The sequence below is a fragment of the Malaya genurostris genome, chromosome 1, assembly GCF_030247185.1.
Source record: "Malaya genurostris strain Urasoe2022 chromosome 1, Malgen_1.1, whole genome shotgun sequence".
NCBI lineage: Eukaryota > Metazoa > Arthropoda > Insecta > Diptera > Culicidae > Malaya > Malaya genurostris.
Window position 1 is genome coordinate 17,637,636 of NC_080570.1, and position 12,652 is coordinate 17,650,287.

A 12,652-nucleotide genomic window follows, 5' to 3' on the forward strand; every position below is an offset into this window, starting at 1 on the left:
TAGAGTTTCGGTCTAAATAATATTCATCTAGAGACCCGTATTCCGAAATTTTTTTTGGTCAACATTTCCGGTGCTATCGGACTTGGGCTGTGAACCATTTCGCGGTTAATTTTAACTTTTGGTTGAAATCTGACACTCGAGCGGTTAATTTGATATTGTCAAAAATAATCCTGCTCAAGAGCATGGTTATTTTTGACAGATCGATGGTTATTTTCCGACACTGAAAAAAACTTGCAATGAAAATTCTAATAATAATTCCTTAGTTGAAATTATTTCCAGTGGAAAATAAACCTAAATAACTTTCCGTCCGTCAAAGTTTGAAATGGGCCGGAGTTTCAGTTAAATTTAACTACTCGTCACAAAATAACCACTCAAGTGTCAGATTTCAACCGAAAGTTAAAATTAACCGCGAAATGGTTCACAGTCTTGGAAAAATAGGAAATAATTATTTTTTACGGGCCCTTTTTGTATAATTCAACGAGTTTAGATTACAAACGAGGGTTATGAGTATGTTACGATACTAATTCTGTCTCGAAATTCGGAAGATTTATATTTGTCACAATTTTTTTAGCATTCTATTTTTGTTTTCTCGATCAACTGGAGAATGCCAATTTTGTCAAGTTTCAAATGGTCATTCAATAACGTAGTCGCGAATATGATATGGTTTAGAAACATATTTCGATTCCAAATTTACTTTATGACATGAGCTAGTGGACCTGAACATGTAAGAAAAATATCTTCTTTAGCATGTTAAGGTCACTTTATGAACGAATTTTTTAAATTTTTCTGAAATTTCAGGAATACAATATTTCGTTATTTCGCACAATTTTATGACATGAAAAATGTAGCTTCGATAGTTGGTTCAAATATAACATGAAGCTATAGTAATTCAGTTTAACACATAGAACCAAGTAGTCTGCAAAGATTTTTTTTGTGGTAGTTTTTGGATATCTGAAAAAGGAAGGATTGAAATTAACAATGACATATTAAGTTAGTATCGAGGGGAGAGTCGCTGAACACAAACTATATTGTACCTCTAAAAAAACACGTGATATACTGTGAGCCTTAGCGTTCCACTCTGTGCCCCATGGAACAGCTACTTGTCGAAACTGAGCCCCTTGTATGCCGCAACTGTGCAACTGTATGAAAACGTAAGTGCCAATATTGATAAATGCATCAACGCATTGTGTTAATGTGTGATTGGCACATTGTTCTAAGCGTCCTCCCCTTGGTTAGTATTCAAACACGGTTAACAATCCATGGCTGGTACCACGATTAAGAAATTATGAAAATCATTAAACATGTCTTTTTATGAGATCATGCCTATTACCCATGAGCCATTTTGCTCAATATATGAATCATTTGGCTTAAGGGAATGAGAATTTAAAAAAACTAATTTGGAAAAGTAAGATCTTTTTAGTTGTCTCACAAAATAACTAACTAAAATCAACTAATTTTTTCGCCAAAATGCTGATTTCGGTCTTTCCGTGCAGCTCTCCTCGATTAAGACAGCCATTTGATCTTCGAACTTGATCAAAGGTCCAATAGTAGCTTTCAAACCAGCCTAAGTTTGCTGAAATAGATTTAGCCATCTTCGAGAAAATTGAGCGATAAAAAAACCTTTTGAAAGTGCACATACATTTTTTCTCCGTTTCCTTGATGCTAGTTTTCAAATCCTATTTATAATCAAACGGCAGTGTGGTCGAATCTTATTCTGATTAAAGCGATGTGACGGTGACAGTGATTAGTTATTTTTCAATTGATTGGTTCAGTGGCGTACCGAGGAAATTTGGCGTCCGAGGCAAAATAAGAGTTTTGCGGCCCCCATCGTTGGGCTAGTGAGCAAAAAACAAAAATCCGGAAATCCGCAAAGATCTTTGACGAGTAAAAAAAAGGTCCCAAAGATGACTTTTCCGCCCCTTCAAATGTTGCGCCCGGGGCGAATGCCCCCTTCATTATCTCCCCCCTTATTTTTCCTGATTCGAAATCATATTTGAAAACAATTAATTGATTCGGATCACTTACACTTTCAACGAAACGGGTCCCGAGGACTTATTTTTCTTTTAATTTCTTCAATATTATTTTGAAATCATTATTACTGTATCATCTAGTCTTGAGTTGTAAGTCTTTTATTGGAATTTTTCGAATTTCAATTGTCACTGAATGGAGTATAGCCAAAATGAACCAAGTTGGGCGAAGCTCTTTCAACAAATTATAAGGCATTTAATCCTGAAAAGAATAATAGTGATGCTTATGTGTAAGTGATTTTTAAGCTGGAAGACTAACTAATTTTCCTGAGTTCTTTAAACACATTTTTTTTAAATTTTCTCTAACTTCTCTTTACAGAGACAATCTCTAGTTAGTTTGTTATCGTAATAAACCGTTATCAAAGCGTCTGCTTCATACTGGGTCACTAAATCCGACCAGAAGTGGAAACAGACGCTTTTGGATACATTCTTAACCATATAAGCATTCCTAACATACCTTTTATTGCTATTCGGTGTCTTTTGAACTTTGAACCTGTGTAGTTCGTTACGTGTTTTTGCGTTTTGTGCAGCCCGGATCGGCATTTCGATGCATAGGGCGTCCTACAAGCCGGTATGATTGAGCCGTGACGTGGTAGGATTCTTAGTACGTTAGTAGAATCGTAATACTTAGTAAATTTGTTGAAACAGTAAGGTCAAAGGTCTAACACTGAGTTCAACACACCGATCAGTAACGAAAACGAAGATTGAGTGGCCGAAGATGTGAACTGTGAACCAATTGCTTCTTCCCTGCTAAATAGTTATGAGAATACCTCTCCAGTGGGAAAATGGTTTTTTTTACATACTGTTGTATCCGGAAACTCCCGGAATGAAACATTGGATTGAATACTTCTAGCTGTTACTTTATTGGAGGTCAATCAAAGAATGAATAAAATTAGATTCATGTCAGCTGTTATATGATCGTTGGTTGCTATGATCCAACACATACAATGTAATACAAGAGGACTCTTTAACATATAGCCTACAAGTTCTTATGTCGTATTACAAAATAACATGTCAAACAATAGTGAAAAACGGAAACGCTCAATTGTTGCATATTACAGAACGGTATAGATTCAAATAGTACCCTTCGAAAAGTCACGTCATGGTTACAACACTTGCAATGTTTAGAGAGTGCTTCACTGCATGGAAGAGTGCACCAACCGGTTTGTGTACGCGCATGCGCCCGGGTAATGTGCTCCCGTTATTTCGCATAATAGTTACTCGGGGAGCGAGTGCGTGTTTTTTTTTACACATGAGTTGCTGATACGCGAGGGTAGTAAACACACACGGCTCACATCTCGTCTGGATCCCGACGGAGTGGAATTGTCGAGAGAGAAACGATGGCAAAACTATTTTTAAAAGTGAATTCCAGCTCAGTTCTGGAAAAGAAACTGCTTAATTGATATGATCGACATTTTAAACGACTTTCGTACATTCTCCAGCTCTTTATCGCGATTGAAATGCGATTCCCACGTTTAATAACCGTCACTATCATGTCTAGAAAACACATGTCAGTTAAGTACATATAACAGTAACAAATTGCATGTTTGCCTTCTTTGATAGCGTTGACTTCTTTGCCATTTCTGTATGAATTGCATGCACTGGAACGTGTGCCGGTAGTAGCTGAGCGAGCCAGCAAAGTCAAGCGGAACCCTGAACTTGATTTTTCTCCTGCGGAAGACAAGCCGGAGCTATCATTACCGGATGCCTAACGGTAGGCGTTTCCATCAGCACTGCGTATGTGATGGAAAATGTTCCGTGGCGGGTGAAATATTTCTCAACTGATCACGTTAGCATGGACCGAAGAAGTTGTTCATAGCTTGTCAAATTTTTGCTGTAGCGGGAGGTGAAATCTGCTCGTTTCGATTTTTTTCCTGGATTATTTATTAGGATGGCGGCCAACACCGGAGTTAAAATTATTCGAGACTTTCTCCGCGAAAGCCCTTGTCGGAAGGTAAATTGTTTGATCAATGCGTTGGTCTTTTACGGGATTCAACAAAAAAATCCGAGTTCTCTAGGCCTACCTGTTGACCCAGCAAAAGAGCTACGCCCATCAGTTTTCGAAAAACAACGGTTTGCGAAAAATCCCTGCATCCAATCGGCATCCGGAAGTGCGCCCCAAAACTGCTCCGATTCTACCTACAAATCTAGCTCAAGCAATCACCGGTCACAACCTTATGGAGAGCCACCACCCGGAGCGGAGACGACCGACGACCAGTGGAAAATTACTGAAACGTCCCCGAGATCCGACTCCACAACGCAACCGAAGACCCGGCAGTGGCAGTAGCAAATGTCCGAAACCGAGTCGTCCCAAGCGTCCCGCCGAAGAAATCCGCCAGAGTGAACCACCCTCCACATCGGACAGTAATGCCCGTCGGAAGCAACACAACAAACAATCTAAATCTCCGGATCAAGCTCAGAAATCTCACAAGAAACCGTGCAAGATCTGTATCCACGAGGACGACTGTCAGATCCCGACGCAGTGGCAGCAACTGTTGAATGCTGCTCCGAAAAAAGAACCTTCATCTAATGGATTTCGTTATCTGATTGATGAAATCGAAAGACTACGGGCAGAACTTATTCAACGCGGGGACATGAAGCATATCACGTTCCGGGAATCGCTTCAGTTGATCAACGAAATCAAGCAGAGAATCGATGCCGCTTCCGATACCGATGCTTTCCTGGACCGATTAGTACCGCTACAGACGACATTGCTGCACTCGGCGGCGGACATTAAATCGCGCAAATCGGCGCCACGTTCGCTACGGTTCGAGGGTGGCCGTATTTTGCCATCCGACTATGCTGCATTCAAATCACATGCCGTGGGGCGAAAAGAAAGCATATTTAAGGTGGTGGGAAGCAACGCAAGTAGACGGAACGAGAAAAAATTCGACGAAGGACCTTTGCGGATGTTGCTTCCCTTCATGAGGGGTAGGCCGATCCAAGAGCATGCTAAATTTTAACAGAATAGTGTAAATTAAAATGTTTGAAAACTGAAACGAACATTTTGTGTTTTCCTTTTAGTTGGGGAGTTTTCGAAGATATTGTTCACCTACCAAGGCTCAGAGTAAAGTTATATTCGTAAAAATAAAGACAAAAATAAAATTTGTTCTAAACTCGCGTTAACAACATTGGGCGGTAGAGTAATACATATGCACTTAAATAGCAAACTTCAGGCGAAGCAATTAAGATCTAAACCTAAACACGAGGAAATAATGCAGAGAGAAAAAAACGTGGTAATTACATAAATTACGCCCTACGCTGGTGCTCCCGGGGAGAAGTTACTGAAATTCACCGGGGGGGGGGGGGGGGGGGGGGGGGGTCACATCAGTTAGTTCTCTAGTAGTTTCTAACGTTATTATTATTATTATTTATGGGCAAAATTCGATTATTCCTTCTCGAACGTTTTGAGCCGTTCTTCCAGTATCGCAGTTCGTTTGCACATTTCGACGTAGTTTTGCTGCAGCTGTCGATGATAGATTAGAACTTTCTCCTTCTCGTCGGCCCACTTCTGCCGTTCCTGTTCGAAACCGGTCCGACAGTCCTGCAGTTCCTGTCGGAGCCGGCCTATCTGCTGTTCCCTATCCTGTCCGACTGAGGGTTTATCACATTTCGTGGAAATTTCCACCTCCGCTAGAACCGCCGTGTCCTCTTCGTCCTGATCGCGTGTCGGCGTCATTGATTTGTAGTCATCATCCGACGAACTCTGATTGCAACTCTGATCTGCCTCCTTCAGCTCATCACCGCACGTGAGCTTCTCCGTCCGGACAATACTGCTCAGATCTAACGTGATATCGGGCAACTTTTTGGCGTTGTAGGTTTCAATGATGCTCGACTTATCCTCGTCCGAGTAGTTGCAGATTTGCGTACTCAGAAACAGTTTTTTGTTCAACTCCAGTTTGCTGTTGAAGTAGTTTCGGATAATTTCACTACTGCTCAAGTCACCACTTTTAGCTTTTACGGCATCACCCTCGGTGGCGGTTTTCTCTTCTTCTTCTTCTTCAGCATCGTCACCGGTTTGATCATTGTTGTTATTGTTACTATCGCTCCGGTCATTGGACTCCTCAAACTTCTGGGCAACGAAGTCCAGCTTCTTCTTGTATCGCGAATAGCGTCCTGATGGAACTCCTTCGTAGCCTCGCATTATCGAAATGTCAGACAGTTCCTTGCGTAACTTCTGGATTTCGTTGTTCATCACCACGATGATCTGATCCTTGAATATGATGATCCGGTTGAGCTGAGAGATCTCCAGATCAAAGTCAAGTTCCTTCTTTATCTGAAAACAAAATCGATTTAAGAATCGGCACCAATTCCGGGTTTTCAATTATTTTACCTCTGACTTCTTCAAGCTAATTTCATCCATGTTTTGCATTTTCAAATCCGATCGCAACTGTAGAATCTCCTGATCTTTTGTAGTCGCCTCCGCCTGAGAAAGAAAACAGTCATTCTTTAGTTCACTGTACCTAATTCCCTACCTCCCCCCAAATCCTTCAAACCTGTGCATCCTTAAGTTGAGTCTTCATCAGTGCCACCTCGCCGTTTCGCTGACAGAGGCTCCACTCGCTTTCTTCGAGTCGTTCCTTCAGATCACTTACGACCCGGCGCAGCATCTGAATCTCATCGATCAAGTCCCCGTTCTGGTCCTTGAGATCTTTCTCGCTCAGCTTCAGCTGGCACAGTTCTCCCTTCTGCTGTTCCGCCTGCTCCTTGGTCAAACTGAACTCGGCATGCAATCGGTGGATGTCCTCCTGGAGGCGCTTCTTATCCTGCCGCAGCTGGAAGGTTTGCATCATTAGCAGCTGCTCGAGTTTGTGCACTTTCTGTGCCCCCGCCCGCAGTCGACTCTCGTGGATCGCCTTCAGACGATTCAGTTCCTGTTCCCAGTGTTTCTCCTTGTCCTGGGTGGTTGGCAGGTTTGAAAGTGAAAGAAAAAAAAAGAAAACACGGTACAGTACTGCAACAGATATGAGCTGGAAATTCATTCTGGTGAAAATGGAAACCCTGGTCGGGATGAAGTAAATCGGTGACAAACATCTGGAGATTTTGGAGGTTTGTTAAATGCAATTCAGTGCTAAATTATTTACTATAATTCTAAGAAACATTAAATGTTGTTTAATGATATCAAAAACGTCTTAAATTGAAGTCCATAAACAGCATTGAATTTTAATCCTACATTCATTGGGTGGCTCAATTGGTTGAACAGTTCTGAGCATTGGACAAGATTTGTGAGTTTGAGTCCTGCCTATTTATCATTTGAAACATTGGAAAGTTGGTAAACTTGTTAGGCTGGTACATTTTAAAAAAATTTGGTAATTTTTTTTTGCAAAAAATTGAAATTCTGCAAAAGCTCGAAAATTTTTAGATTTGTTAAATTGGAATTTGAAAATTTTAAAAACTTGAAAAATGAAGAATGTTTAAAACTGTTTTGGAGATTTAAAAGAATTAAAAAAAATCGATTTAAATATTTAACTAATTGTATTTTTACAGTTTTCAAAATTTCTTCTTCTTCTTCTCCTTCTTCTTTTTTCTGGTTGGCGTCACCTCACTTGAGATGACGTATATTTTAGGAAAATTTTTAACTCAATTAAATTCACCAATTTAATTTTAAAAAAGCATATGGAATGCAGCCAAATTGTTCAATATCGCTCATACTGTAACTCTATATTTTTTCAAACATAAACAAGCATTGTCATAGTTACGACACATGCAGCGATCTGACACTTTTTGGTTTTCTTCAAAAGACTGAAACTGCCCAGTGAAATTTGTCGACCCGCATAAGTCCGATCATCGGTCCGATTATCGGACCAATTGAGCACGTTTGCCAGGTGTTACAAAAAAATTAGAAGCTGCAGTAAATCAAAAGCTAAAGCTAAAAAATAAACTAAAAAATTGAAATTACTTTAGAAATATTAATAATTTCAAAAACATTTGTTCATTTTCAAAAATTTGAAGATTGTAGTTTTTTTTAAATATTGAGAAATTAAAAAATAAATAGAACATTCAAAAGTGAACCAAATACAGATACCTAAATTAAATAAAATATATCCTGAAAACATTTGAAATTTGAAGACATTTAAAAATTTTACGAAAAAGAGATGGAAAATTTGAAAATTTCGCTAAACATACAAAAACTTCAATCGTTGGAGAATTTATAAACCTTGAAATTTGGCAGAAATACTAAGAGTTTACAGTTTTTGAATAAATTAGTTAAAAACTAAAACAGTGGATATTTAATTTATTTTAATTAAAAAAAGTAAACAATTCTAAAAGTTAGAACAAATTAAAATTTAAATATGTCAATTTTTTAAGACCCGAACAAAAAAGGATCTAATACACTTCTAATATTTTAGAATATTATGAATATTCGACGAATTTTAGAAATTTAAAGCCGTTATAAGAGGAATGAAAATCCGTTTATTCAAATCTTGAAGTCAATCATATTTTTATTGAAAAAATTAAATATTGTGAAAATTTTATAATCCTCTAAAGTTAATAGCGATATGAAAAAATTGTTTGAATTTACAAAAATGAAACTAGCTTTTGTTCTGGAAAAAAATATTACTTCTAGAGTTAAAGACTACATTTTTTGATAGTGAAATTTGGGATTATTTTGGGTCGATCAAAATTTCACGAAATAAAAAAAAACAAATTCAAACAATTATTTAAAAAAAAAGTTTTTAAAATGATATTGGTCAATGAAACTGAAACAAAAAAAAAACAAAACTGAACAATTTGAAAAGTTGCGAAAATCATTTTTTTTTAATTTAACCATCCTAAACTTAAATATTCCAATAGCCAAGAAGTACTAAAGATTTCAATTTATTATATAATCTCATCTCATCGAAAGTAGTTGAAATATTTGTTAATTCAACATATTTTAAAAAAATTGTTGAATTTAAGTTTTAACAGAACTGAAAAAATATTGTACGCTCAAAAGTTAAATGAGAAAATTTTAAATACTCATTTAGGGGTTAACCTAAGTGTGTGCTTAAGGTACATAACCGTTTTTACTTTACGTTTTTAAAAAAGAAAAGCAATTTAAATATACGACAAATATAAGAAATATCAAATATTTGGAAAATTAAGAAATAGAAAATGAGACTATAGAAACTTTTATTTGAACCTATTTATGCAAATCAATCAAATCATCTCCGAGAAAATTGAGTGAGTCTCTTTTTAAACCTTTAGACCACTATTCCCGGTGCTTCTGGAACTGGGAACTTGGAACCAGTATAATCGAAGTCGGTTCGTTTAGAAAATAACTAATATAGCCAACAAATTGGGTCAGTTTTGAGCCAAATCTAGCGGAATTTTACTCTTTTTTGCATCGTCGCTCTGAAGGACACTTTACCCTATGAAAGCATGATGAAATTCAGTAGCAACCTATGAGATTTTTTTATTTTATGAGTGATATTATTTGACACATACTCACACACATAGACGCGCAGACACATACATTGCTCAGCTTGATGAACTGTGTCGAATGATATAAAACACTTAGTCTTCTGGGCCGATTTTCACTAGCCATTTTTTCAATTGATTGCATAAACTTTCTATATGAGAAAGGCAATAAGTGCACTTTTATAGAAAAGAATCGTTATCATGATCTTTCAATAACACTAACAAGTAGATACAAATTGAATAAAAGAATTAGAAATTTACATTTTTTGCACCTGAAAAATATAAATTTTAATGTGGCAACCCTGCACGCTATACGAAATTGAACAAAGCAAGCTGCGAACGAAGCAAAGCCGCACGAACCGACGCGTACCAGTTTTGCGTCGTCATTTTGAATGACAATTTGAATGTTTTGACACTCATCGCTCTATAATTTCGGAACCGAAAGTCGGATCTGGATGAAATTGAACAGTATACTGTAAGATAATGAGAGCTTTAATTTGAATCATGATTAGTGAAAATCGGCTTAACCGTTGCTGATAAATCGAAGTGAGTTCCGTTTTGTGGAGATTTCTTTCACTATTATCAGTGCTTTTGGAAGCGGAAACCGGGGACTAGTAGTTCCAAAGTAGTTTTATATATTCACCAACTAACAAGATCTGCTAACTAGATGAATTTAGCAGTGTAAGTTTTATAAAAATGTGCACCTCGTTTCGCCATCGCTTGTAAAAAAAATACTTATGAAATTGAAAATTTTCACTAGGTAAATATGAAAAATTTGAGGCATTGTAATTCTAAAATAATGGAGAAACTAAGTTCAATACTTTTCCAAATTCCTGAGATCCAGAGAATATTTTATTTAAAAAAATGCAAGGACTTATTGTTTTTCCCTGTTTATGTTCACACCTAGAAAAGAATGAGTAAATGTATGTTTCCTGAGACCGACATATTCGAGCGTTCTATTAAGTGATCCTCGATTTACTCCAGATGATTATGTCCGCTTCCCGACCGGATTTCGCAGTGGGATAGGATAGGAAATAGGAAAAATGAGAGGCTGACAGATACGAAAAATAGTGCAGAGAAAAAGAAAAACCAAGCAATGTGTGAAACTATCCTAAGCATCCCGACCCGATAGTTTGCGGTATGATTTTGACAAAAGTTTTTTGTTTTGTTTTGTTTTTTTTTGACAGATTAGTCCAGCCGCTCATAAGGCGTTACCAACCTGATGAACTTTGAATATTACTTGCTCATTGTGCTCCATGGTTTGCCGAAGGTACGCCAACTCCGAGTCCCGGTCGCGCAGTGCGGCCTCCAGTTCCGAAATGCCCGAGTCGGACGGTGACGGGGCCATGTCGAGTAGGTCGTGCGCTCCGTACAAACCCGCTGACGATTGACTACTGCGGTGAAAATGTCGGATGGTAAAATTGTCAGTTGAAGGATCAGTATAGATCAAAAATTTACCCGGTGCTGGGGTTTGGAAAGGACGCGATCATACTATCCGGAAGCTTCAGGATCGACTCCAGACTGTCGTAGGTCTTGAACGGTATACTGGAGGTCTTCCGCGTGAGGGTCCCGTACTGATGTTGATAGAGACCACTCGAAGGACCACTGCTTCCTATCGGTAGACCATTGGATCCGGTGGCAACTCCAGCGGTACCGTGTTCACCACGATTGTGTTTATGGTGATGAAGATCGGTCGTACTACTAAACTTGTACTGCATGCTCATCGGCGGCCCGAGCGATGGTGTTGATCCGTACCGTTCGCCGAGGTCCGTCAGTCGGCCACCATTCTGGTTCACCGGGCTGGCGTAATTTGGTGTGTTACATTTGTAAGGAACTGGTTTGAATGCGATCGGACGGATCACCTGTTTGCCCTGTAACGAAGATGCGGTAGGTCAAGAATAAGCGCCAAAAGGGATGCGTCGAACCGTCGAACTTACCTTTCCCAGAATTCCACTGCAGGACTGAATCTTGGGTGGCTTATCTTCCGTGGACAGCGTTCCTCCGGAAGTCGGTTCATGTCCGATGGAGCAAGAGGACGAAGAGGTGGTCGCTGCTACTAGACCGTTGAGTTTCGCGACGGCAGCTGCTGCTAGCTTATTGTTGTGGGCATTTTTGCTGTTGTTTTTCTCGAAAATTTCCCGTATATTCTCGAAGTGCGCCTTCCGTATACTGCTTTCGTTCTGATCTCTTCCATGCGGGTTTGCGCTGTTGCTTCCAGTGTTGCCAGTAATACTGCCGGTTGCTAGGCTGGGTGTTCCCGAGAGATTCTGTTTGCTAAGAAAATCCGATATTCGTTTCTGCTCCCGACGTGACTTGAGCGTTCCCGTGAAACTGGTTGGGACCAAACTCAGAGTGGATTTTCCACCGATCGGCCCAAACGGATTATTCTCCAGCGACGACGATCGGTAGTGTCCTTTCGGTCGAATTGGGCTCTTGTAGCTGCAAGGTGAAGGCGCTATCACGAGGGATGACGGAGCGCCGTTGTGCGACGATTCCATGGCATTTAGTCTGTTGGAGAAAAGCGTAAAAAAAATTCATTTAGATTGCAACATGTGACTAGATAAAATTGACATCGGTGTGATCAGGTTATGCAACAAAGCACAAACATTTCGCACTGTTTGGGACCACAGGGAACGACGGTCTTGCGCTAATGGAAAGCTACCCTAACCTCACCTCACCCTACCGAATGTGCGCAGTATTCGATGCTGGGATCCGAAAGCAGCAGTAGTGACCATTCGATAAGTTCTCACGCTCTCGAACACATCGGGCATAGCTTATGACATACACACACACAAACACAAACATACACTACATCTAAGAGCTAAGTCAAAGTAAACGAACTGATCAGTCATTCGGGAGGCTGTTGCTGCATCGAAGTTGTAACGAAACCCCAGACATAATTTATTTTATTGCCTGGCAGCTATTTTGTTTTGCTCCGCTTTGCAAACTACGACGGACTCCTGCACTCCTCGAAACCACTCGGTTCTTCTGGGCCAAAGATTCCTTCCATCACTGAAACCGGCCGCTAACAGTCAGTGAAACAACAACAACAAACAACATTAGCATCAAACGCTAAAACGCGCAAACTTCAGTTACACACATAGGCGCATTCATTCATCTCGCAGCTTGCTTGGATTTATGGAAGTATTTTGTTATTCCGCTTGGTCAGCAGCATTTTAGTCCGGCAGTCGCAGCAAGCGCAGTTGCCCTGGGATAAAAAGCAG

General features: G+C 39.4%; 2 protein-coding genes across 10 annotated transcripts in view; one reads left to right on the plus strand and one right to left on the minus strand.

Annotated features, from left to right (window-relative positions):
- Positions 1-3,360: 3,360 nt before the first annotated feature.
- On the plus strand, positions 3,361-5,026 carry LOC131433882 (uncharacterized). The gene is made up of 2 exons (XM_058600492.1): positions 3,361-3,981; positions 4,046-5,026. The coding sequence occupies exons 1-2, from the start codon at positions 3,919-3,921 to the stop codon at positions 4,988-4,990; spliced, it is 1,008 nt and encodes a 335-aa protein (XP_058456475.1). The 5' UTR covers positions 3,361-3,918; the 3' UTR covers positions 4,991-5,026.
- Positions 5,027-5,345: 319 nt separating this feature from the next.
- Positions 5,346-12,652, minus strand: part of LOC131433755 (leucine zipper putative tumor suppressor 3-like) — a 75,824-nt gene continuing 68,517 nt past the window's right edge. For 7 of the 9 annotated variants that reach the window (XM_058600382.1, XM_058600355.1, XM_058600361.1 and 4 more), the window contains 6 exons: positions 11,366-11,936; positions 10,887-11,299; positions 10,648-10,822; positions 6,524-6,925; positions 6,361-6,453; positions 5,346-6,303 (listed from right to left, as the gene is read on the minus strand). In XM_058600382.1, coding sequence (XP_058456365.1) covers positions 5,416-6,303; positions 6,361-6,453; positions 6,524-6,925; positions 10,648-10,822; positions 10,887-11,299; positions 11,366-11,926 — 2,532 coding nt within the window. In that variant the 5' untranslated portion in view covers positions 11,927-11,936 and the 3' untranslated portion in view covers positions 5,346-5,415. The remainder of the gene's footprint in view (positions 6,304-6,360; positions 6,454-6,523; positions 6,926-10,647; positions 10,823-10,886; positions 11,300-11,365; positions 11,937-12,652) is intronic. The other 2 variants (XM_058600395.1, XM_058600400.1) reach the window with 2 other exon arrangements.